This window comes from Crinia signifera, chromosome 19 (assembly GCF_055691185.1).
Source record: "Crinia signifera chromosome 19, ASM5569118v1, whole genome shotgun sequence".
Classification (NCBI taxonomy): Eukaryota; Metazoa; Chordata; class Amphibia; order Anura; family Myobatrachidae; genus Crinia; species Crinia signifera.
The window spans coordinates 123864425-123889186 of record NC_139226.1 but is presented as its reverse complement, the minus strand read 5'-3'; the positions used below and the strand labels follow the sequence as shown (position 1 = coordinate 123889186).

Sequence of the window (24762 nt, the reverse complement as noted above, 5' to 3'; positions counted from 1 at the left end):
GTACATATATCAGAAATACCATTGGGGTTTATGTGTTTCGCTTTGATCTTACAACATCATGGTAATTATCCTTTTTTTGCAATACGTCAATTAACAAGCGTGCACTTCAAACATACCATTTGGTAATAAAAAAAATGATATCTTAACATTGGCAGTTACTAAGAACTAGGGGACCTCTGACTCCATCCAATCCGTGTCAGTGGTCCCTCCAGATATCCGGCATAACAAACACCTGCAGTCTCTAAACTCTTCTGTTCTGTCCCCTACTCATCACATACCACCTCGTAATAATAAAATACACTCCTGAAAGCCAGCCAGTGACATCACATTATTCCCAGCAAAAGAATATATAATTGGATAGAACGAAAAAGACACACACGGATGCGCTGGCCGCATACGCAAAAAAGATACTCTGTAGGGTGGGAAAAGCAAGGGTGTTCCAGAAAGTACAATAGTAAAACTTAAAGGAAAAAGGATAATATGGTGTTCCTTGTCCCTACACCTAAACAAAATGACTCTAGTTTCCTTTAAAACAACCTGAGAAAGCTAGTGTAAAGTGCATAGCATACCTGCCTAAGAAAGCTAGTGTAAAGTGCATAGCATACCTGCCTGAGAAAGCTAGTGTAAAGTGCATAGCAGGTTAACAGCTATGTAGGTTTTTGTATTTGGCTTTGCATTTTTAATTCTATAGATTATACAGTAGTTTGTATTATGGCATTTACCCATATATTTTCTATGGCTGCACTGTGTAAGATATACAGATGTAGCCGGCCTCATTCAGCGGGGGTCTGGCTGTCGGATCGCCGACTGCCAGCCACCGGGAGGGTACGCGCGTACACGAGACGCTCGTGGGTCCACTTCCAACCTAGCTCCTCGCCAGGGTGTGTGTGTGTGTGTGTGTGTGTGTGTGTAATATTTACTAGTCATCTTGAAATTCATATCACCCTGTATAATAATAATAATAATAATAATAATAATAATAATAATAATAATAATAATAATAATGTTTTTTTTTTTTCCTGGTTCCTTTTGCACCAGAAGAACTGTCATACTTTTTACAACTTTTCAGGTGCTTTCTTGGGAAGACAAAGATCTACATTCCCGAAGGGTTTGGGTGGACACCAAAGGTAGCGGGGGAGAAGTATTTGGGATGCAGAAGCTGGAGCATTAGGACATGGTGCAATAGGTGTAGGTGGAGAGAGGGCATTTTTGTATTCTGGGAAGCCGGAGGAGTGTCTTGTAGAGTATGCAAGAGTATTCCACAGGATAAGGGCAGCATGGGAGAAGTCCTCTAGCCAGGCTTATGAGGAGGTGTCCAGTGATAATGATAGACGGCCGTTAATGAGTGTGGTGTATGTTGGAATGCGACTTATGATGTAAAGGGAAGATAAATTAATTCCCATGGCTATGCTTCCCTTTAACATTAATTTATTGTATCCTCGGCATGGGATACTGAGTAACAGTTGTTTCTCTTTTAGGAGGAGCCACCAAGATGCATATGGCATTATCAATACCTTAGCTGGCCAGACCATGGTGTCCCAAATGAGCCAGTCGGTGTACTAAGCTTCCTGGGAGAAATAAATACGGTGCAGCTAAGTACTCCACAGCCTGGACCTATTGTTGTACACTGCAGGTATGGCATCACCCGGAAGAAATTACTTCCTGTCATGTGACTTGACCGGTACAACTACATTTCTGTATTTCTTCTCTTTCAGTGCTGGCATTGGACGTACCGGTACAATCATCGTCATAGATATTCTGGTGGATATTATTAACAGACAAGGTAACCTGCCAAGTTTTAGCATAATAATTTCCTTTTTTCTTGCTGATGGTCTATATCCTGGGTGTCTTATATAGAGTTTTTGTTTATTATCCTTGTGATCATAGACCTTTGGTAGCCATCTCTGGTAGCCACCTCCCACTCCTGCCTGCAAGACCCACTTATGAAATTCCCTACCACGCCTGATCAGACTCTCTCGCAGCCTTCAAATGTTTTAAACGCTCTCTGAAAACCCGTCTCTGTTCTAGAGCTGACCCTGCTTTTGCCTACACTACCCTCTCCTAATACACCCTCACAACCGATGTGCTCGCTTCCAATTAACATGTAAGCTCTGTCATGAGCAGGGAACTCCTGACTTCTCTTTTTTGGTTTCACGTCTGTTATCGAGCTTGTGTGCTCCTGTCCTACCCTGGTGCCTGGTGCTGCAGAACACTGTGGCCCCTGGTTAATCTCTCTTATGAACAATTCTTGGCCATTCACCTTGGAAGTTTCATCTTTACTGTGCCACACAGGTCTGGACTGTGATATCGACATCCCAAAAACCATTCAGATGGTGAGGCAGCAGCGTTCGGGGATGGTGCAGACAGAGGCACAGTATAAATTTATTTATATGGCCGTGCAGAAGTATATTGAGTCCAGGAAGAAGTTTCTGGAGGACGAGCAGGTAAGAAGGTGCCCTTAGAAGTAGCAACTGAACAATGCAGTAAGAGACCCGGTGTTCTGTAAAATGGTTCAGTGACTTGCTGGTAGGCTTGTTTTGTGACTCGGGCATGACCTCTACAATCCAATCTCTACATAAACTGACTTGCTTCGGATATTGTGGAATGCTGCCACCTGGTGGACCACGCACAGTATGGTGGATGTGTATTTTGACAGAAGTGTCTCTGACCCCTACAGCAAAGTATACATACAGTAGTTCATATCTCCGTATGGTCTACCTCCCTAAAAGCTGGGCTACGTTCTAGTGTGCCAATACCAGATCACATCTCAGGTGTAAAATTTAAAGATAGGAGTTCTATTGAAGATTGGGCAACCAATCAGATACTACTTCTTTATTTAGTACCTTTTAGAAGATCGTAAATATAATCTGATTGGTTGCTACGGCCAACATCCCGTCTTCAATAGAGCTCCTTAGTAAATGTACCCCTCAGAGTCTGAAAGGTTTAGGCTGGCTGTATTTGTTGTTGTTTTATCTTTAGTTACTTTAAGGGACTTTTTTTTTTTTTTTTGATGTGACATACGTGTTGGCCAAAAAATATTTATTGTGATTTTTAAAGCGTTTTGCTCCATACATAGGTTACGGTCAGTCTAGGTAAATTACAGACCGCAATTTAAGTGGGAACACAGTATATGTCATTTTGTAGAATTGTTTTGTTATTGCCCGCCTCCCCATTAGCGTAAGTGCCCAGAGGGTGCCGGTATTTGATTTTGGAACCGCCCCCTTGAAAACACGGAGATGCAGCCTGGCTGGAAATGGGCACCGTTCTGATTTGCTATGACTAATACCACCTCTTTTAATACGGCCGACGTTCCTGTGCGTTACCGATTATTACCTCTCTGATTAGGGCAGTATCCAGTTTGCCACAATACTTTCTTATGACTAATGGATCTATCCAGGACTATCCAATTATCCCTAAAATGCCGCCGCGAGCCGCCATTTGAAGCGGCCCCATTTTTGTGCCAAAATGGGATGTGACGGCAAAAGCACACGTTTCGCTGAAACTGTTTTTGCACTTTTTATTTTTTCCGGATGTCGTAATAGGTTTTCGCCAAAAAAATGAACTAAAAAGTCAAAAAAATCAATATATTTTCTCTGCTATTTAGATATTCCTGTTAGTTACTTGTGAAAGAGGACTTTATTAAGTGTCACACTTTTGGTGTTTTGACATTTTTTTTTATTTCTGTGGTCTTACGCCTCCATTTACAACTGGATAAAGCCCATATGGAAGGTTCATAAGATATCCCATTGAAAGCATTGAGCAACAACTGGTTCCACCTCTCCTGAGGATATGTCACAATCCCTTACTGTTCTACAGAGAATCCACTGTTGCCCCTTGGCAATCGGAGAAGGAACTTTCCTGATTTAAGCTGCTGGTTTCAGAAGATGCAATCTGCTCATGTTCTATAATTTTCCTGCCCCGCTCTTGTCTCTGGGACGGGCAAGCAATGCCCAGGTGACTGGCATACTTTTGAATGAAAAACTGCATACTGGAATTCTAAATGCCCTCTTTTACGCAGACTGGCTTGTATTTTGTCACATATATTATATATTTCGGTAATGTTGTATTGCAGAGGGGCAGAATACAAGAACGGGAATACACCAACATTCATTATCCACTTGGGGAAAAGCTGAAAGCTAAAGCACCGTCAACCCCAACGCCTATACAGCCTCGGTAAGTTTTTGGGGAGGGTTCCTGGTAGATCTAGAACAAGATGGCATACCTTGTAGAATACTGCAGGTCATCTAGAGGACAAGGCAACTGTTACAAAGAGCTTGCCAATCCCAAAATACAGAATATTTGGAGCAGGAGGGAGAAAGTGATAACTGTTTGCTTTCTGAACTTCTCAAAATTAATCAAAACTTTGTACAATTAAAAAATGATCTTTGGGTTACGTGTATAAGGTGTATATGATACCCAAATGCATTCTGCTCTTAAGGCCCCCAACTCCAGAAGGCCACTGCACCCGAACACACCATCTCAACATGTTGTGCAACGGATCGTGTGCAATCGAGCGTAATGAAGTTACGATGGGTGGTCGTCAGCCCTAAGATCAGATGTTGCTGGACGTCTAATCTGTTGGCTCTCAATGCGGTCATAAGCAGACCGCTCGTTGACTGCTCCATGACCTGCATATAATCAGGTTGTATGCAGGTCTTCCTGATGTATGGCCAGCTTTATGTAGGGTACACACCAGAACTATTTGGCCTCAAAACACCCTATTTAGATACAATCTAGACCGATTGTATGTAAATTGGCATGTTTTGGGCCATTTCTGATCCGATGCGCGTCCCCGCTGGTCTTTTGGTTGTTTTACAGATCCTACCTGCAGCAGGTAGGATCTGTAAATGACCATTCAACTGGATACAGGTCGTGATCTGATCGGATTCAGATTGTGTACTCCAACAGATCGTCAGACGATCGTACGATCATCTGACGATCTGCATCGTTCTGGTGTGTACCTAGCATTAAGCTGGCCATACATCTACAGATCGATTGTCAGATCTGGCTGGTTGGAACAAAATCCTGGTAATGGATGAGAGCAAATGACAGTTGACCATTTGCTTTGAATTGCTGGAAAACTGACAAAAACAGTCATTCAGATATTACCAGGTGTTTGTTCCAACCAGCCCAATCTGACAATCAATCTGTAGATGTATGGCAGCCTTTAGATTTGGCTCCAAGAATATCTAATTGCGGAATACACATATTCCAAAGTACCGAAAAATCTCACATCTAAAACACCTCTGTCCCAAATATTGTGGATATGGGAGACTCAACCTGTAAATGCGAGCAGCTTTGTACTGGAAGCACCTATGTGTGGGTGTTACTTGGTAAAACCTAAGATATAATCTATACTTCATGCCTGGATTACCTCTGACTGAACTAAAATCCCCAGCATGCATTTCCAGCCAGCAGACCTCGTTATGCCGCTTGCACTGTATTCTTCTGCCTCCCACACTTTACCATAAAAAAACTTGTTCTATCTAAAAATGCTTTTTATTTTATATTAATTTATTCCCTCAAAGTGCAATATATAGATAGACTTGGCTAGATGTGTACATGTATAGATATAGCTAGGTGTGTATATAATTATAAAATGTGTTTTCTTATGTCTTATTGACAGGGTTAATGATGATTCCGCCTGTGTCTATGAGAATCTGAATATTAGAAGCCCACATATGTCCTGTTCTAGCAATGCTGGCAGATAGCCCTTCACGGTTTTAAAGATGCACAAATACTGAAGGGTAAGTGCTACCTGCCCCGGAGTCTGATAATGCCAGGCTGTGCCAGCTGTACAGGAAATTGTTCAGTCTGCCCCTTATTATCTTTTGCGGGCCCAGTGCCTCGCTACGCTCGGCACACTAATTTATTCTCCCTCTATGGATGTCGTGGACACCCACAGAGGGACAAAGAGCCGGGATTTTGGCCGTCGCGATTTCCACCGCTGTAATTCCGACTGAATCCCTCTCTTAAGGCCCCCATTTATAAGTCCGACTTGTCCTAAGGACAAGTCTGACCTGATTGTCCCGGCAGCAATTTATCACATGCAACTCCTGGGGAGGGAGAAGGGGATAGCGGACACCGAGGGAGTGTGCAGGGAACGCCAGGGTGCAGGCAAAGGGGACATAGAGCTGGGCAGGGGGAGCAGGGATCCAAGCTGCAAGAAAAGAAAAAGCCCATACAAAAATATAGGAAGTCAGTGATTGGCTGAGAGAGCTTTCAGCCAATCACTGGCTGCCCAATTATTTGTATGGCCTTTTTTTTTTTTAAAGTGCACCCGCTGCCCGACTTACCCTGCCCACCTTTCTGGTACCCTTAACGCCTTGTGGCTTCCACTGCCTGGTGCTTCTCTGCATTCGCTGCCTGGCTCCAGCTGCACATGATATTTAGCAAATCTTATGTGCAGCCGGTCCAAGTCCTATCTGATGCGCAGGCACAGCGAATCAGGTGGGACGGAATGTCTACACAAAAATGCACTGGCCCGAGCTATCCAAATCAGGCCCAAATCGCATAGTGTATGGGAAGGCCTTAAAGCTGGGTACACACAGAAAGATGTATCTGTTTTTTAAACCTGACAATGTATGGGAGCAGGTGACCGTGAACTATTTGCTCCCAAACACTGGAAAACAGATCAAAATGATTGTTCTGCGATATTTGTTAAATCAAACTGCTTTACCAATTTCTCTGAATGACCATTGCCTGCTTTCACGTACTTGGGAGCAAATGATTGTCATTACCAAATTTTTGATCCCACGGACAGATAAATCTTTAGGTGTGTATCCAGCTTAAGGGTGTTCTTAGATCTATCCCAAGCATATTTAAATTGCTCTACTATCTTAAGGGCCCCATACACCTGCGATCTCAATTAATTGCTTTTTTTTTTTTTCCCCCAGATAAATGGTTTCTTCAATCTATTTGACTTGCCCACACACTACAGATTTGTTTCAGTGATCAGCAGATTTTTCCTGTCAGAATGCCCACACATACAAAAATGAAACTCCAATAAAACCAGATTTTTAAACATGTTCAAAAATCCGATTCAGCAATCGATTGGCGATCCCTATAAATTTTTGATTGGGATCGCCCACACATTTAAGATTAATTGTGACAATCATCTTCAGAACGGGGCCCATTAGCCTCTACCACCTCTTATGGGAGGCTATTCCACTTATCCACTATCCTTTCTGTAAAGTAATGTTCCCTAACACCTTTCACTTTCAGCATGTATCCTAGTGTTCCAAAGGTTCTATCTCACTTTCCCTCTTTTGCTCCTAACTATACATATTAAGATATTTTATATTTTAGTCTTTCCTGGTGATTATTTGTGGTGTAGGCCATGCACCATTTAGGTGACCTACTTTGTGCAGTCTTTAATGTATTTATATTCTTCTAAAGCTTATGGCCTCTAGAACTGAATGCTGTATTCTATATGAGGTCATACCAGGGACCTAATACAGCGGTCTTCTTACTCCTTTCTGCTTCCTCTCCCTGTGCAACTAAGCATCTCACCTATAGTTTTTGATCTACTAAGCGCGATATATATATATATATATATATATAGATAGATAGATAGATATATATATATATATATATATATATATATATATATATATATATATATATATATATATATATATATATATATATATATATATATATATATATATATATATATATAGATAGAGTGTTGACTCCAGGATTTTTTTAGGGCAGGGTGCTGACCACCAGGCAGGGCACTTTTTTTCATTCGGGACGGCACATTTTATATTAGAAATTTACATTATAAACAAAAATATATATAAATTGCACACTGCACTAGGATTACACCCATACTCTGCTATGCCCATTACATATTTAGTCATAATGACAATTACACATGATGGCACACACTGTAATGCCTCTTACACATGATGGCACACACTGTAATGCCTCTTACACATGATGGCATACACCAAAACTTCTCAGCGGCATATCAGCACGGTGGGGGGCAGCGTAATGGTGCACAGTGCCACACACCAAAAGGACAGGGTGCATTTTCAGGTTTTCAAATGAGCAGGAGGGAACACTACCTATGTGTCCCGTACACACAGCAAGCACATATCTCATCCCTCGGCATCACCTGCACACAGCGAGCACGTGTCCCATCCCTCTGCATCCTGTACACATAGCAAGCACACGCCCCATCTTTCTGCATCCCATACGCATCATATGCCCCAATCCTCAGAGTATGCAGTGTACTGAACCCTCCCACCTGGGATACCACCACTGCCAGGCTAGCTTCAGGAAGGAGAGGCCACAACGCTTGAAGCACACCTCCACCGCAGGGACAATTGTGGAGGGGGTCACCCAGGATTCTTCCTCCTTATATGCTCAAAGATGGAGTCATACCTATAGGCTAGATCCTGGCTTGACCATTGTAGTACCTGTTGTTCTCATACACCTCCTCTTCCCTTGATGCTAGCACAATCTGTAAGCAGGTGCAGCCCGGCCCTGGGTGGTATAATGCCAGAGAGGTCACCCAGAAGGCACTGAGAGAGGATTATGCGCACTGCCATAATGCATGCAGAGGGCTTCCTCTGGGTGCATGTTACACACGTGCACAATATCACGCCCTAGAGAATTGATGCTGTGATAACATCAGGAGATACACTGCAGTATGAGGGGAAATAATGACTGATTTACACAAAGGGGGGACTTACACTGAATGACAGCACAAACTTCTTGTGTCAGGCAGCACGGAGGGCTGGAAGAGGAGGTGGGGTGGGCAGGCACCTGAGAGAGCTTACACGCCACTCTCATAGAGGTGAGCGGCGTGTCAGAGCAGGCGCGGTGGGGTGCCGCTGGAATAGCTGACAGTCGCTCTCATTAGCGGAGGGGAGCGGCTGGTCTGCGCTGCGGGGTGCAGGGTGTAGCTGGTAGAGCTTACACGCTGCTCTCTCTGAGTTTAGCAGCGTATCAGCTCTTCCAGCCACATTCCACCCCCCTAGCTGCGCTGACCGGCTGCTCAGTCCTGACCTCTTGATGAGCGCGGCTGTCAGCCTATCAGCGGCTGATAGGCGGGGGGCACAAGGGCGCATTTTAATAGTTTCAAAAGGGGCAAGGCGCTACAATAAAGGAGAAAAACGGGCAGGGCGCAGCGCCCCGTGGAATATAGCTAGCGGGAACGATATATATATATATATATATATATATATGTATATATATATATGTATATATATATATATATATATATATGTGGAGGGTCGGTCGGCACTCTGGATAATGGTCCACTGATGACCGAGGTGCCTTCCAAAAGACAATGGATATTCGCTGAATAAAGTAGGCGGCACTCACGGATTTAAAGTCAATAAAACTTGTATTGAAGTCAAAACATCAAAGAAAACGTGTCACAGGGTGTCCGACGTTTCGAGGCGCTAAGCCCCTTTGTCAAGGTGTGAACAATGAGTGAGGTGCTGGTCTTACCTTAAATAGAGGTGATTGTGTCAGGTCATGCTGCCGTCCCACGCTCTCCACGCTCCCTCGCGCACCTCGTTGTACTTCCGGCGCTTCCGCCTCCAGTGTTTCCGGGTGCACGGGTCAGGAGGGCTGGCTGAGCTGTCGGCGTCCAGTTGTCATGGTGACGCGTTGCGCTGCCATGGCAACCTCCTGTACGACGTGCGCTCCAGCCTCGGGCGGTTGCTGGTGCCTGCGTGCAGAAACAAGCGTGAAGCAAAAATAACTAGAAGGCAATATGGTGATGCAAAAAAGACATAAATAAAGTGTACATTTATGCAAGCATAATTGGTCTATTGGTGTCCCAAGAGGTGCCGTTCAAAGAAAAAAGAACAAGCATACTAAGTGTGTTCTGTGCTTAGAATTAGTGCACAAATATTGATGGTGATAATTAGGAAAAAAAAGACAAAAATTTAAAAACATGCTGGTATAACTGGAAAATGTTGCCGCTCTGGGAAGCAGTGTTATAATAATAAGGGAAAGGGGGGCAAGTTGCAGACGGTTGAGACAGATATATATATATATATATATATAGTGTTTTGTCAAGTAGTGTGTCAGTCACACAGTATAGGTATTTAACTTGGAATGACCAATCATTAAGGCTGTGTAAGTATAGATGGTTTATTAATGAGTGACTGTAATAAATAAAGGTGAGCCTGGAATATATTTTTCTCAGCCGAGTGCACGCAGTATTACTCGCCTGACCTGGGATCTATGTTCTTCTCAGGTATCCGCAGCAGACTTATGGTGGGCAGTGATGGGTTCTTTGGGGTAAGGTATTAGGGTTCGTTCAAGGCAAGTGTATGCGTCTCTGTGGGTCACTGTAATCTTATTGCCAATGTTAATGTTCTGTGTGGTGTCAGCTGAGCTGCGGCATCTTGCTATTCGGTGCCCAACGCGTTTCAGCAGGTTCGGCTTTTGTCACTATCCGTTATCCTTGACAAAGTCCAAAATGCGTTGGTCACTGCAGTTTCTTGCCAGAGACTGAACTACAGGAACGTGCAGTGAAATACTGATACCGAGGGAACTTTCATACCCGGAAGTAAATTTGCTAGGATGTGAACAGACAGCCACCAGTCCCCACTTAAAGGGGAACATTTACTAAGATGGGAGTTCTACTGAAGATTTAAGGTTTTTTTTCTTGACATGAGTTGGTCCCTGTTTTTGGACCATATTGCTTGATGGACATTGGATCCTAGGTTTTCTCCCACATTTATGTCTGATATTCTGTTGCCATTTGTGAGTATTATGTCTGATAATGCATCTTAAGGCTGGTTTCACACACTCCGGCTCCTGCCGGACGGCGAAAACCTGTACAGTACACCTGTACAGCACACACTAGTTCATCATGAAGGGGATGGCCACAGCCCGGCAGCCGTCCCTTCCAGTGGCGGGATCCGGCTGCAGCCGTGGCCGTCCCGTGTGACTGGACACAATAGTGTCCATTCACAACTAATGTGTGCGGCACGGCACCCTGGCCGTGCGGGATTTCTCGTCCGGCAGGAGCCGGAGTGTGTGAAACCAGCCTTACGTGTGGGTTCCCTCACCAATTTCTTGAGGGATACTCGCTGCTAGGAATTTAGAAAGCCCCAGTGTAATGGTTAGCATTGAGGTCATGGGTTCATATCCCGCTACGGTCTAAGCCAGGCTTGTCCAAACTGTGGCCCTCCAGTTTTTGTGAAACTACACATCCCAGCATGCCTTGCCATAGATTTAGCATTCCCTCATAGCAAAACTGTGGCAAGGCATGATGGGACTTGTAGTTTCACAACATCTGGAGGGACATAGTTTGGACATGCCAGGTCTAAACTGTGCAGAGTTTGTATATTCTCCCCCTGCTTGTGTGCGTTTCCTCTTGGGTACTCTGCTTTCCTCCCACAAAAATATACTGGTAGATCATTTGATTCACAAAAAAATGACCCCTAGATTGTTCTGTTACAATAATCCAAAGAAGGCCCAACAACTTCTAACTACAAGCTTGCAATAAAATCAATGAAGAATTTAGCAGTTTGGGTCTTAAACCAGAGCAATTCAAATAAAAACTGCACAGGAATAGCAACACACAGGGGGATTTTCTGTATATGCCTAAAAAAAATTTCAGGGGGAGGGAAAAAGATATTTTACCACAATTTGGTACTTGTTTCCTAGCACGGCGCCACTTAATTGTAAGCCATCGGGTCAGGAAAATCTGGTCCATCGCATGCGACCAAATCGCATGCAATGCGACGCGACTGACCCGATTTTTACATTGAAATCAATGTAAAATGGTCCCTGAGACCCGATTTTTACATTGGACTCAATGTAAAATGCCCCCCAGACCCCACTTTTTTTATTGTATACCCACCCTAATGGTAAATTATATGTCAAATGCCCCCCCATTGTTAACGCCACCCCACGATGAACGGCAACCCGAAGCGTGGCGAGCGGGCGGTGGTACGCGTCCGCCGATCTTTTCCCACTATCCACGTCGGCGTGGAGTTGATTTTATATAGTGTGGCAAGCGCAGCGAGCCACCGAGCCCGAAGCGTGGCGTTCCCCGCGAGGGGACGCGCATGACTTAACAGGTATTACGCGGGGCTCGCTGCGCTCGCCACGCTTCGGTCTCAGTGGCTCGCTGCGCTTGCCACACTATATAAAATCAACTGCACACCGACATGGATAGTGGGGGTATGAGAAGGTCAGAGGACGCGTACCGCCGCTCCTCACAGGCTCGCCACGCTTCGGGGTGGCGTTAACAATGGGGGGGGGCATTTGACATACAAATTACCCATCAGGGTGGGTATGCAATCAAAAATCGGGTATGGGGAGCCATTTAACATTGGTTCATATGTAAAATCAGGTCCATCGCATTGGTCGCATCGCATGTCATTATAATGGCATGCGATGGACCCGATTTTACATTTGTCGGGAAACCTCTAAAAAAAGCCCGAAGCTCGGTCCCATCGCATAACTTAAGTTAAGGTATGCGATGGGACCCGATGGGCGCCGTGCTTGGAAACAAGTACCGGCAATTTAATATTAACCCACTTATTTTTTGGCCAAAAATTGCCTGTTTCGAACTTAAACACATAGGATCTGGGATAAGTTCCTGGACCCATGGTTTTTGCAGCCGGGATTGTGAAAACTGGTAATTTTAACAGGGATTTTTTTTTTTCTGGTGCCTCGGGCAGGTGGAAAAAGAAATCCTCATAGAATGCAAGCTTTTGGACTGATTGGCTAGCCCCTGGGGTGAGGGGGTGGGGGGGGGGGGGGGTCAATTAATTAACCACGGCAAATGACACAGCTAATAGAATTTAAAAGTGTCAACTCAAGTTGGAAAACCCTTTAGCCATTGGGGAATGTGTTGTTCAGCTACATTTACTGTGCTTCTGATTTCTTTCAATATTCCATAAACAATATATGTAGTATTGTGCTTGATTATTTTCCTGTTTTTGTTTTGTAGGACTGCACTTTTTGTCTCCATTCCCTGGCCATGGCTGTCTGGAGTTGCCCCCCCATTCTGCAACTTATCCCTGCCTAGCCCCCGAGCCAGCTCCAGAAGGAAGGTAGAAGTGTGAAGGAGCAGTGAGCAAAGTTATGGCGAGCACACCTACAGTAACTTATTATGACAGAACAATTTTTTTTTTTTTTTTGCCTCAGTATTTTGGCAAATTATTTATTCAAGTGCCTCAGAAAAGCCACTGAGTTTTAGATAATTTTATTTGTTACTTTTTTTGTTTTGTTTTGTAAAAATGTATAATAAAAAAAATTTGTTCCGTAAAGTAAATCATGGCATTTAGTTTGTCGGTTTTGGTTATTTTATTGCCCTTGTCTCTAGGTTAAATACGGCAGTGTTTTGCTATCAGAAGACTCGGGTATGCCCGATATTATATGTGCATTCTGATTGGCTCTTTGTAGAAATGCGTCTGTTGGGTTCGTCCGTGACAGCGTAAAATATCCTTGTTGGGTTTTTCAAGGGATGTTTGAGTCCATATATTTTCAACCATCATTGTAGTTCTTGTTGGGAGGCGTGTCCAATTCATTCACCCCATAAACTTCCAGGGACTACTTTTTTGTTTTAACAGAGTTCTGTGCCACATAGTACATTCTAAATCAATGGTATCAATGGTTTCCGAAGACCGGAAATTGGCAATTCAGTAAGTGATACTTTGTGGTGGCTATTTTCATTATGGTAGCACCGCATACATTGCATATTTTCTGTACGCACCTATGGGGTACAAAAGAAAATTGCTGGACAGGAAGTCGGAAGGCCTGCTTTTGGTTTACACTACACCATAACTACAGAAGTATCTGAACCACCTGATCATATTTAGAGTATGGTTCCAATAATTTTATAGATAGATAGATATAAAATCTTACAGATATGCATATGAAACTTGTAATAAACACTTTTTTCCGTAAGTATAAAGTAAATATATTTATTAAGTCATGTAAATATACATTAAAATATACATATTAGTAAACAATATACTGAAGAGCCACGACTTATGTACAGTTTGCAGCGTTTATGGTCAGTAAGTGCAGTGAGGCAGGAAAACAACATTTAAAATATTTAACAAACTATGGGTGAACTATTAAATTTCACCCTAAAACTCTTTATAACAATACATCCTATCAATATAATAGTGTTGCTCTACGAGCGCCTTTCCTCGGTTTTGTATCCCATGACACAGAATTTGTGGCCTATTCTCTCAGCAAATCCTCTGTGCTTCAGTTACTTCAGCTAGTCATTTATAATGATATATGCTTTATAAATTGGCACACTGGAGGTTTCTTAATAGCGTAATTAAGCAGTAACCTATAGCAACCACTCAAAATGATCTTTGTTCAGGTCAGTGCAAGTTAAAGGAATGAGACGAAAGGATTGATTGGCCGCTTTCAGTTAGTACACATTATTTAAGTAAATGAACTCCATTGTGTCAACCTGTAAAGACAATCCTGTCACTGCCGTTTTCTTTGTCTTACGCACTTTGTATTGCAGCAGGGATCCATTTTGGAAAGTGGTTGGTAGACACTCTGCAAATTATAATCTAAAATATTTAAATTCCTTGAAATTAAAATGAATCAACAATTAGAAATGGTAAGTGGCTCAGGTTCTATAAAGCAGCAGTGTCCCATTGATACATCACAAGTGTAGCTGACAGCGTAGACATTGAGTCGATGGCTTGTCTTTGGTTTGCTGCAGTGCAGCTTACAAAGTAAGAGGTAGGTGACGTGTGGCTCCCAGGTGTTGTAGAACTGCAAGTTTCAGCATGTGTTTCGCCAGTCACAGCTTGGCAAGTGAAAAATGTACTGAGTGTGGGGAGGTCACCGACAGTTGATTCCTTTTGTAGTTTTAATAAGATGCTGAGACATTTCCATATTACTGTGTATAAAGCATACTAGGTTAGACCAGGGGTGGTCAAACCTGTCCTCAAGATCTACCAACATGATTTTCAGGCAACCTGTGGATCTATAGTAGGAATGAATGTAGTAGGTCTGACAATGTGACAGCTAGTAATGACGACAGCTGTGCACCAGCTAGGTGATTTGGAAAACGTGGACTGGTGGTAGATCTCGAGGACCGGTTTGGCCACCCCTGCCTTAAACCATTGATCTGATGCCTCCCTAATTTGGTGATGTACGGAATCCAGGCACCTCAAGAAGACTCTGTTATCCGAGATTTGCCAACAGTACTGTATTCATCAGGACTTTGTCACCATAATATACAGTATATAAAACCTGTAATGATTTGTTGACCTAATTATCCTACTTAAGCAATTGGTTTAAATATTTAAATTACTCATTTGGACAGACAGAAAATGTGTGATCTCAGGTTGAGGTTGGACTATTCCGTACATCTATTTCTACCAAACCGTTTTGTTTTAGAACCATGGCCACTTCTAATACTGATATCCCTTGTGTAGTTCCTTAATGCCTTTAATGGTGGTAAATGCCTGTTTACAGCTCCGTTATTGCTGATTCAAGATCGCAGCGGAACCTGGCATTTTAGAAGCATAAAAATCCAATTCCCTGCCTTAATGATCTCTCTCCCTCTCTACCGATTAAATGGTTATTTGTAGCAAATAAAAATCCACCTCGTGTCCTTTTTGCTATAACCCACATTTATGGCTGAACTTAAACCACTACTACACACAGTGGATTTAAACCACTTCCTGAATACTGATCTGTTCCATTCCCTGCACGTAGCACAGACTGTTATGGTTAAGCTGATACTTAACATTGAAGTAATACTGTATTTTGTCATCGTATCTTGCAAAAACCTTCCAGTCTATGTTTGCCACATGCATGTACAAAGCCACATTGTTTTTTTCCAGTAGCTGTGACTTTGCTGGACTTACCAGCCCATTAAGTGTGACCGGTCTCCCTCACATCCTAAGGGAGAGTGTTTCCGGTCTTAAGTTTCCAAGTCTAGAACAAACGGAAGACATTGGTTACCATCAAAAGATGCATGTAACAATCCGTTAAAGAAGACGGCCAGTTCTCATTGGTACTGTTGATACCCAAAGCACCATCGCACTGTCCGTCTTGTGTGAGTGTTGTAAACATGAGTCCTATTGATTCTTTTCTCATACACCGTGTGTGACCAGTAGGGAAGACAGAGGCATCTTCGTAGGTGAGGTTTCTGTTGTACAGCGCAGGTTCCCCGTCTTCAGTATACACTGCACTGGCCAAAGAAGGATGCAAAACAATATAAGCACCATAAAAACGATCAGCAAGAGTCTTTTCCAGTCACTGCACCCACAGCAGAACCTTTGGAATCCAGTGCGTGGCACTGGTTCTGGCGGGCTTTCCTTTTTGTCCATGCTAATGTCCACACAGATGCAGACGTTTGGGTTGCTGGAGTCGGACTCTGGGTCCTGTTTATAACAAAGTTTGTTCCCTTCAATCCACACAGTCTCTTCATGCTGTTGATGGGAAGGTAGGTTAGACAGTAATTCTTGGCTTGTCTGTAGTGCTGGTACCCCATGCTCTGGGATTTGTGTGGGTTGGCGGCAGAAGGGGCACAGGACCTTATCGTGTCTGCTCTCTGGCGGGAGCGAGGCTACCAGTCTGGCTACACACTCCAAGCAGAACGTGTGCGAGCAATTCAGGACTTTTGGGGTCTTGAAGATGTTATCGTAGCTGTTGAAACAGATGGAGCACTCTGGTCGGTTGTCCGCACCTTCCTCTGGTTCTACTTGAGTATTCCAGACATCCATAGCTGCGTCCATGGTTTGGGCCTGTTAAGGCAAAGAATATTTTAATAGAAGCTTTCAGTAATTTAATAAGACATTTACTCACATGTTCAGTGCAGGTGATGAAGGCCACTTGTTTACCAAAAGGTGCACTGTAGATTTACCTGTTTTTATTTGTTTATTTTTCCTATTAGTCACTGACTAGAGCTTCTGAGCCTTCCATCTTCATTTTAGTTTATTTTTATAGGTGTAATTACTGTTCAATAAAAACAATATTGGAGCATTTTGCTGCTCGTGTTTGAATTCAAAATCTAAGTTGGAATAGAAGTTGTAACCTTCATATTAACAAAGATCAATAAGCGTCTCATGCAGAATTGGATGCTTTTGGCACCAAAGATTCCGGCTTAAAATCAGCCAACTTGCATAGCTGGAAGTATCAGAAGACGAATCCAGCTCTGCAAGGGTAGCAGATGTGCCTGTTTTACACCAGGGGATGCTAAAGCACACAATTAGTATAGTGTGCCCAGGTCTAGACAGTCTATAAATATAACCTATAAAATTAAATGCAGTTGAGAGATCTAATGTAAATTTACTTTTGTGCAGCAGATAATAGTATTGGTGGGAGGGATCAAGATGCATTTAAACAATCCGTAGTTGGTCCCTACAGTATCATCGTGTTTGCATTATGAGCCTGGGGCCAAGCCCCCTTGCAAGTGGTCTGTCTCCTTACAAGCACCAGGTGATGTGCTTACGGGAGACACTAACACCACATACACACTGTCTACATCCGCTGTTCGGCCTCTTTAAACTTAAGGAATCGTAAGCACTAACTGCTGCTGCTCTATATAGCTGCTCAAGATCCTAAGTTTAGTGAACATAAAATAATTAGCTTGCACAAAAATATGCTTATGGCCAAATTTATATTGGTCCCAAATGCAATATTTCACTAAACTTCAATTCATTGGCTGTATTTGAATCTATTTATACCAAAAAGAACAGTCGCTGGATTAAGCGGAAATAGGGGAATTTTCACACGTTATTTTGTGATGTATATCCTTGTAAAGTGCGGTCTCCCAGCCCCCGGTGATGATAAATCACAGAGTGCACTGTCATGATGCTAGTGCAGCTTCACATGGCAACGCAATGAGGTATTTTCCAGGCAAGTCATTTCCTTGTGATATTAGTGCTGTTGGTATCATTTCCTATTAGTTTGTTTCATTGAGCAATGGGTTTATAAGTGTATGAACCCCAAGGGACACCTGGTATATGTTAACTGTTTCTTTACTGCTACGTCTAAGTGGTTTTTATCTGTTACAAATAAAGACTATAAAGGTTATGTCATTTGTTAACTAAAACAAATCGTCCTCCTATTGTTTAGAATATGAGTTAAAAATGTACATTTTAGTGTATGGTAGGGGTTGTTTTTAATATTTTATTTTACGTCAATGTGTGGGTGTGTGGGGAAGCCACTATTGTGAGCAAAATAGTTGTTTTTCCTCTGGCAAAAAAAGTTTTACACATGCAATTAAAGAAGAGGTGGCTAGAAGTGTGAGCTGTAATAGGTATATGATTTGCCCTGCAGTAACGTCTGTACCATCTGTGTATTGGAAATGCTTGTTTACTTTTTATTAGCGAGGGTGTTTGGTTTTTTGATTTTTTTTTTCAGAAACAGAATTTTGTTTTTAGTTATTTTATGCTGGGTGCTTACTGGCCAATTATCGTTCATTCTAGTGGTTGTGGATCAGTGGGGAGTGTACATACGTTATACCTGTTAATAATCGCGTCATCCCTACAGAAAACAGATGCCCGATAGATCCGGCTGTGTATTTGTGCAGCTTTCTGACCGCCTCTACACTGGGACTACAGGTGACAGACCAAAACTAGAAGAGCAGATTTATAGGCCCGTCCAGTTGGGATGATTGTGAAGACACAAAGTCTTGAGTGGTGGGCACTAATACTGTTCTGTATAGTAAATGGTGCTCCAACCAATTGGCTTGTAACTGTCATTTTTTAAACACACGGCTGGATCACCATTTATCATCTGCAATGAGTTTTATCACCCATTGATAAATGAGGCCTTTATATACCCCATTCACACCAGCCTTTATACTTGGGTTGGTCTCGGGAACAACCCAAGTGTAGTGCTGATGTGAATGGGTCCTGGGCCAAAATCCAGGGAGCAATGCCCCGGTATTACAACCCTGCTAGCTGCCATGGTTGCTCCCGGGATCTTCCCAGGGCATGGTGCAGTGTAAACGGGTAACCAGATCAAGCAACCCGGGCCCCGTTCATAGTATGGAGGAGGCAGCGCTATCTGCTCCAATCGCAGCCTCCCACCCGCCCCTTGACGACATGCCGTTGCTCTTGCATATCAGGATGGGCACGTTTGTATTAATGATTCTGCACCTCAGTCTATAAGATGGAAGGACTGGATGACAGTAGTGTCTCTTTCTGGCCATTGGTGAAGAGAAGCATTGTTCCTCTTCTCTGTCACCAGTTCAGCCTGCGCAGAATAAAAGCTGCCTCTAGATAGCAAACAGCTGGCCGGCTGCCGTTACAGGTGGGACTTCCCCTTACTCAGTTCCTTTATTTTAAAACCAACATCGGCCTCTACCAAATATTTCCTATCCAAACGTTCCTCCTGGACACACTGTGATGGTATTTATTACTAGCATAAAGTCAGCATTGTGTGTAATAGTTCCTAAGCACGTTTACATTTTTGAACGGTTTATGTTGTGAGCTTATCCCAGAGGCATTAATTAGATTCCTGTAGAAGACACGTGGATGAGTGTGGCTTGTCTGTGCTTTCAGGTGACTGCTGGACATTCTTATGTCAGCGCTCAGCGTCTCAGCACAACCTCATCACTAGCCGCTGGTGAGCTGTGCAGGGTACACGTCCAGCCAGTGATCTCACCCTCTGCTGACAGATGGACAGTCATGTCCCTGTGCAGAACTGTAGGAGGCACTTGTGTGACACACTGCGCACCAGGAAAAGGAAACATTCATTATTTTGAAATACCTACAAGCTGTAGTAATCATTAATACCCAGATTACAGTGTTCAGGAATGTCATACAATTAGCCCTACAGGATTTTGTCATCCGAACCAGTCAGGTACTTTTCATATAATGTTTTCCTTTTGTTAACGTAGAACAGGGGGAATTCAACATGCAGCATTCCAGCTGCTGTGGGGCTACGCATCCCAGCATGCCCTTCATCAGTTTTAGCATGAACAAATAGTAAAACTGTAGCAAGGCATGCTGGGATGTGTAGTTCAACAACAGCTGGAGTGTCAAGGTTAGCCATCACTGCCCTAACAGGACAACCGTGGCAGGGCATGCTGGGATGTGTAGTTCAACAACAGCTGGAGCGTCAAGGTTAGCCATCACTGTGTTAGGGCATGCTAAAACTGTGACAGGGCATAATGGGATTTGATACCCCAATCATACCAGCGGGGGATGTTTTATGTGGTGCCAGGGTACGCTGGCATAATGGCTCAATAAATAAGGCATGCATTTGGCGTACCATCTCTATACATCTGTGTCTAGGCCACATTTTTACAGGACAATGTATCTACAAAGCAAACATGATAGCCACTGGCAATATATGTCTGTGTGGTAGATACAGCTCAGTACATTATGGCATTTTACCTTGCGGTAGAACGCCACGCTCAATGTTGCTCTCCCTCATTGCCCCTTAGGGTAAAGCGTGGCATCTGAAAATCTCTAGCAGCGGCTAATTCTAATTAAAAGGCACATTTCATGTCCTGGTGAGTTTGATATTAATGTACAGGTTATTAAAACTGGGGAAGTACATTGATTAGCTGTCATACAATAGAAGAATGAAGTTAATTTAATTAATAGGATCAAACTTGGGGAAGGGGGGGGGGGGTTTATGTCCTTAAGCGATGAATGTACTCTACCGCATGCACCGCTGCCCATTGTAGCTGTGCATGCTAAGCAGACTGCTTAGCTAGAAGTCACCGCACTAACTGTATGTATATTATGCAGAAGGCTGTGCCGTTCTTGCTACACCTGTCAGTGGCTGCGGACATAGGTGGTTGGTAATTCCTTCGGGTGAGACTGGTTATTTTTAGTTCATGAAAATATTTTTTTTAAAAATACCTAAAACTAGTCCAGTGCTGTTCGTTCCACATCTGCGAGCTGCAGAGATCTGGCCTGAGCTGGTTATAAAGTGCTCGGAGCAGGAGATCCCAGCTGGTGATAAGCATGTGTGCACTTATTATCTCCTAGTGCCCGGGCAGAGAGTGACCCCCTGCTGCATTATGTGCAGCCCTCGCTAAGAGAGGCTAAGACGATATTCCGGACGCATTCACAATGTATGTAAGCTGTACATGCTGTGATTGCATGGACACAGGATCTAAAAGGTGCTAGGTCTTCTTTTATGTATTAACATTTAGTTATAGGGCGCCAGCATATTTCATTGCTTTTTGCAGTTGTGAGCACAAAGTCATAAGGTGATACTGGGGACAAAGAGGGTAAGAGGACTTTGCTTGCATGCTATAGGAATGACCGTATGGAAACATAAACTGCATAATGGAAAAGTCCAGCAGTGATTAGAGACTACGTGACCAGTCACAGCCTAGCCCTGCTCTCCCGGTCACATTGAATTGAAAAGTGCTTGGCCACACCCAGCCAGTGTCAGCCACTCGGCAGCAGCCCGATACCCCCATGCAGGTACACTGGCTGAGCAATAGCCAGGTGGTCAGAGACTAACTCCTCGGTGTACACACTGGTCCTTATTCTGGTTCACTCGCAAAAGGCAAATTCCTTCTCAAATGGACAAAACCATGTGCACTGCAGGTGGGGCAGATGTAACATATGCAGAGAGAATTAGATTTGGGTGAGTTATTTTGTTTCTGTGCAGGGAAAATACTTGACTGCTTTATTTTTACACTGCAATATAGATCTCACTTTAAAGTAAAACCCCACCCAAATCTAACTCTCTGCACATGTTACATCTGCCCCACCTGCAGTGCACATGGTTTTGTCCATTTGAGAACGAATTTGCCTTTGCGAGTTAACCAGAATAAGGGCCACTGTACTAACCCCTGCACCCATCAGCTCTCTGCTTTCCTATTGTTACAGCTACTGAAAAAGCATATGGTAGTACAATTAAATGTATATGGATAGAAGTATACTGGTTTTATTGGGGAATGTGTTTGCAATGCATCCCGTCAGCAATACTTCTGTAAGTAGGACAGAGCTAGCTGCAAATGCAAAGCTAATGTATATATACTAATTACTTGCATAGTAATTGTGCAGTGTGTGTGTGTGGATTGGGCAGATCTAGTGAGACACTAGCCTGCTGCAGCGTATCCTGGTGAGATCAGGACAGTAGCGCCAAGCGCTTTGTCTATCACTGAGGAGCTGTCCGTCTAACTGTTCCCAGCACATTCCTAGAGCACTGTAACACACTTGATATTTATTTGTATCCTGTCTTTATTTAGAAACACTGCCACGCCTCAGATAAAACTTCACACACACCCCAAAACCAAAACACGCTTCACAGTGTACAGAACAGACCCAGTGGGTGTTCCAGCAAGGCAGGAATGCTATAATGACCTGCCTAAATCTAATTAATAGCTCATTATTATTATGTAAAACTGCTACAATGACAGCGCGGTTATATGACATTCTGTTTACAGTTTTCATTTATTAAGAAATATTAAATATATCATTTTTATGAAGTCGTATTAATATGATCACACACAAGAATTGTGGTGATGCATATAGGTTACCATACACTAGTAAGATTTATCTTCAGATCTGGCTGGCTGGAACAAAAACATGGTTATGGATGAGTGACAGTTTGGCAGTTTTCCAGCATTTCCAAGCAAACGGTCAACTGTCATTTGCTCTCATCCATAATCATGTTTTTGTTCCAACCAGCCAGATCTGAAGATAAATCTGCGTGTGTATGGCCACCTGTCATAGCAGCCTCATTGCTATCACAGTACGCAGGGCAGACCTTACCAAGATAACTACATACAGTAATTGTGGCTGCCAGTTACACAGCTCTGCATACGTGGTTGAGTAAATCCAGTTCAGTATTTATAGGTGTTTCTATTAATTTCCTTTTACTTGTAATAAAAATACCATGATTTATAGAATAAAGACTAGTGTTAAATAATATCACGACAATTGTGTCTAGAACGTTGCTTCGTTATAGAGGGCAGAGCGATGAGCCACATAATGTGGGCACAGGTGAACTTCCAGCGAGATTTCAGTTTTACAAATTAATCAATAAATAAAATGAGATGAACTTACCGAAAGTTTTCCCCAAGTTGCTCAGTGCTAGTAGTAGTTGTGTGATGCTGTCACTGTGAGCAGGATTACTGCTGGTGAGGGCTGGAAATACTGTTCTGTTGTGTCTCTGTGATAACTCCCTCTGTCATTGATTCAGTCAGCTCTGTGCAGGTTCTACTGTACCACACTGGTTGTTACTCCTTATGTAGCTGCACTGTAAAAGGTGAGTCAGTGAGGGAGTTGCTCTCCTACCTGCCAGAGAGGACGGACAATCAGGTTACATTTCTAAGAATCCACATGCCTAATTATTGGACAGGAGCTGCTGTTTGTATTGTTCTTTATGTTAATCAGCGGCTGTCCTGCCACTCAGGGAAAAAATGACTAATCAGAATATGGACAACAAGTGATCTGTATGTTAATATTATAAGAATGTTGTACTGTATCTGATCATGTGTTCCAAGTTGGAGCACATACTACTGGACTGATTGTCATGAAGCATACAACCTGTAGAAATCATCTTCAGTTTGGAGAAGACGTATTAAGGGTCGATATGGGATAAAGTGACATTGCCCTGATACTGCTTCTCCCCCATGTATGAAAGTGGCAGCGGGAGTTATAGAACGTGGGCACTTTATTAGAACAAATGAGTCAGTCTGGGCCTGGGGTAGCCAACCCTAGTCCTCGAGAGCTACCAACAGTGCATGTTTTGCAGGTCTCCTCACAGAATCACAAGTGAGCTAATTAGTTCCCCCTGTGGATCTTTTAAAATGTGTCAGTTATTAAAGAGTGCAGCTGTGCAGCAGCTAGGTTGTCTGGAAAATGTGAACTGTTGGTAGCTCTCGAGGGCTAGGGTTGGCTACCACTGGTCTGGGCGGTGAGGCAAGCGACCATAACTTTGTGATATACTATTGAACCGGTGAAGGGGGTGGGGAGTGTTAGGCCATGGGGAGGAGTTGACTTCTGGCAGGGATGGTTAGGGGGGGCAGCAGGGGAGGGTAAGCATAGGCGCTGATTCTGTGGGTGCATGGTAATTTATGAGTACCCACTGGGTGCCCCCCCCGAGTCCCTCTGGCTGCTGCTAGACTGCAGGCTGCAGCAGTGCTGAATCAAATCATACCCACACCGCTGCCATTCTACTGTACTTTCACCCTGCCTGCAGTCCACACCCCGGCCGCGAACTCTGTCTTGCGCGTCCTGCTGCGTTATGCTCACCCGGGGACCCCTGGCGCCATCGCCAACCTCCCCCTCCCTCTCCTCCGATCGCAATCACACAGCGTGCCCGGGCCCGGCCGCCTACAGGAGGAGGAGGCAGGCAGCAGCTTACCCGATCCCCATCCCAGACCAGTCCCTGAGGCCAGAATCTAACTAAAGTAAGTGAGTCCATTCCGGTCAGGCCGGGCATTAGATATCTGCTCACTGCAGTGCTCAGTCAGGACTCCGGTCCAAAAATATCTTTATCAACAGTTATCTGTGCATCATTTCCTGAGCCTCAGGATAAGAAATGATTCACAGAAAACTGTTGAAAAAGATATTTTTGTTCTATGGAATCTGGCTGTATAATATAGAAATTATTTGGTACTTGTTTCCTAGCACGGCGCCCAGATTTTCTACGTACGGCACCATAGGGAAATCGCATCGCATGGGCCAATATAGCGGCATGCAATTTTTTTCATGTATTTTTTTTTTCGTTGTACAACCTATTTTTGGGACATACAATCATATTATTGTATACCTAATGTCATGGCATCACACACCCTATAAAATCACATGCCATCGCATGTGATTTTGCGGCAGATGCAATGGCCCGGGGCTGAGAGAGCAG

The 24762-nt window shown here is 43.5% G+C and overlaps 2 protein-coding genes across 2 annotated transcripts in view; one reads left to right on the top strand and one right to left on the bottom strand.

Annotated features, from left to right (window-relative positions):
• Positions 1-13220, top strand: part of LOC146042958 (tyrosine-protein phosphatase non-receptor type 11-like) — a 103645-nt gene extending 90425 nt beyond the window's left edge. Inside the window, exons 11-16 of the mRNA XM_083163260.1 lie at positions 1479-1633; positions 1716-1783; positions 2293-2444; positions 4073-4173; positions 5627-5747; positions 12938-13220. Of these exons, the coding sequence (XP_083019386.1) occupies positions 1479-1633; positions 1716-1783; positions 2293-2444; positions 4073-4173; positions 5627-5711 (561 nt within the window). The 3' untranslated portion in view covers positions 5712-5747; positions 12938-13220. The remainder of the gene's footprint in view (positions 1-1478; positions 1634-1715; positions 1784-2292; positions 2445-4072; positions 4174-5626; positions 5748-12937) is intronic.
• Positions 13221-16017: 2797 nt separating this feature from the next.
• On the bottom strand, positions 16018-23408 carry RNF223 (ring finger protein 223). The gene is made up of 2 exons (XM_083162055.1): positions 22962-23408; positions 16018-16718 (listed from the first exon to the last, which is right to left on the bottom strand). The coding sequence occupies exon 2, from the start codon at positions 16707-16709 to the stop codon at positions 16065-16067; it is 645 nt and encodes a 214-aa protein (XP_083018181.1). The 5' UTR covers positions 16710-16718; positions 22962-23408; the 3' UTR covers positions 16018-16064.
• Positions 23409-24762: the final 1354 nt, after the last annotated feature.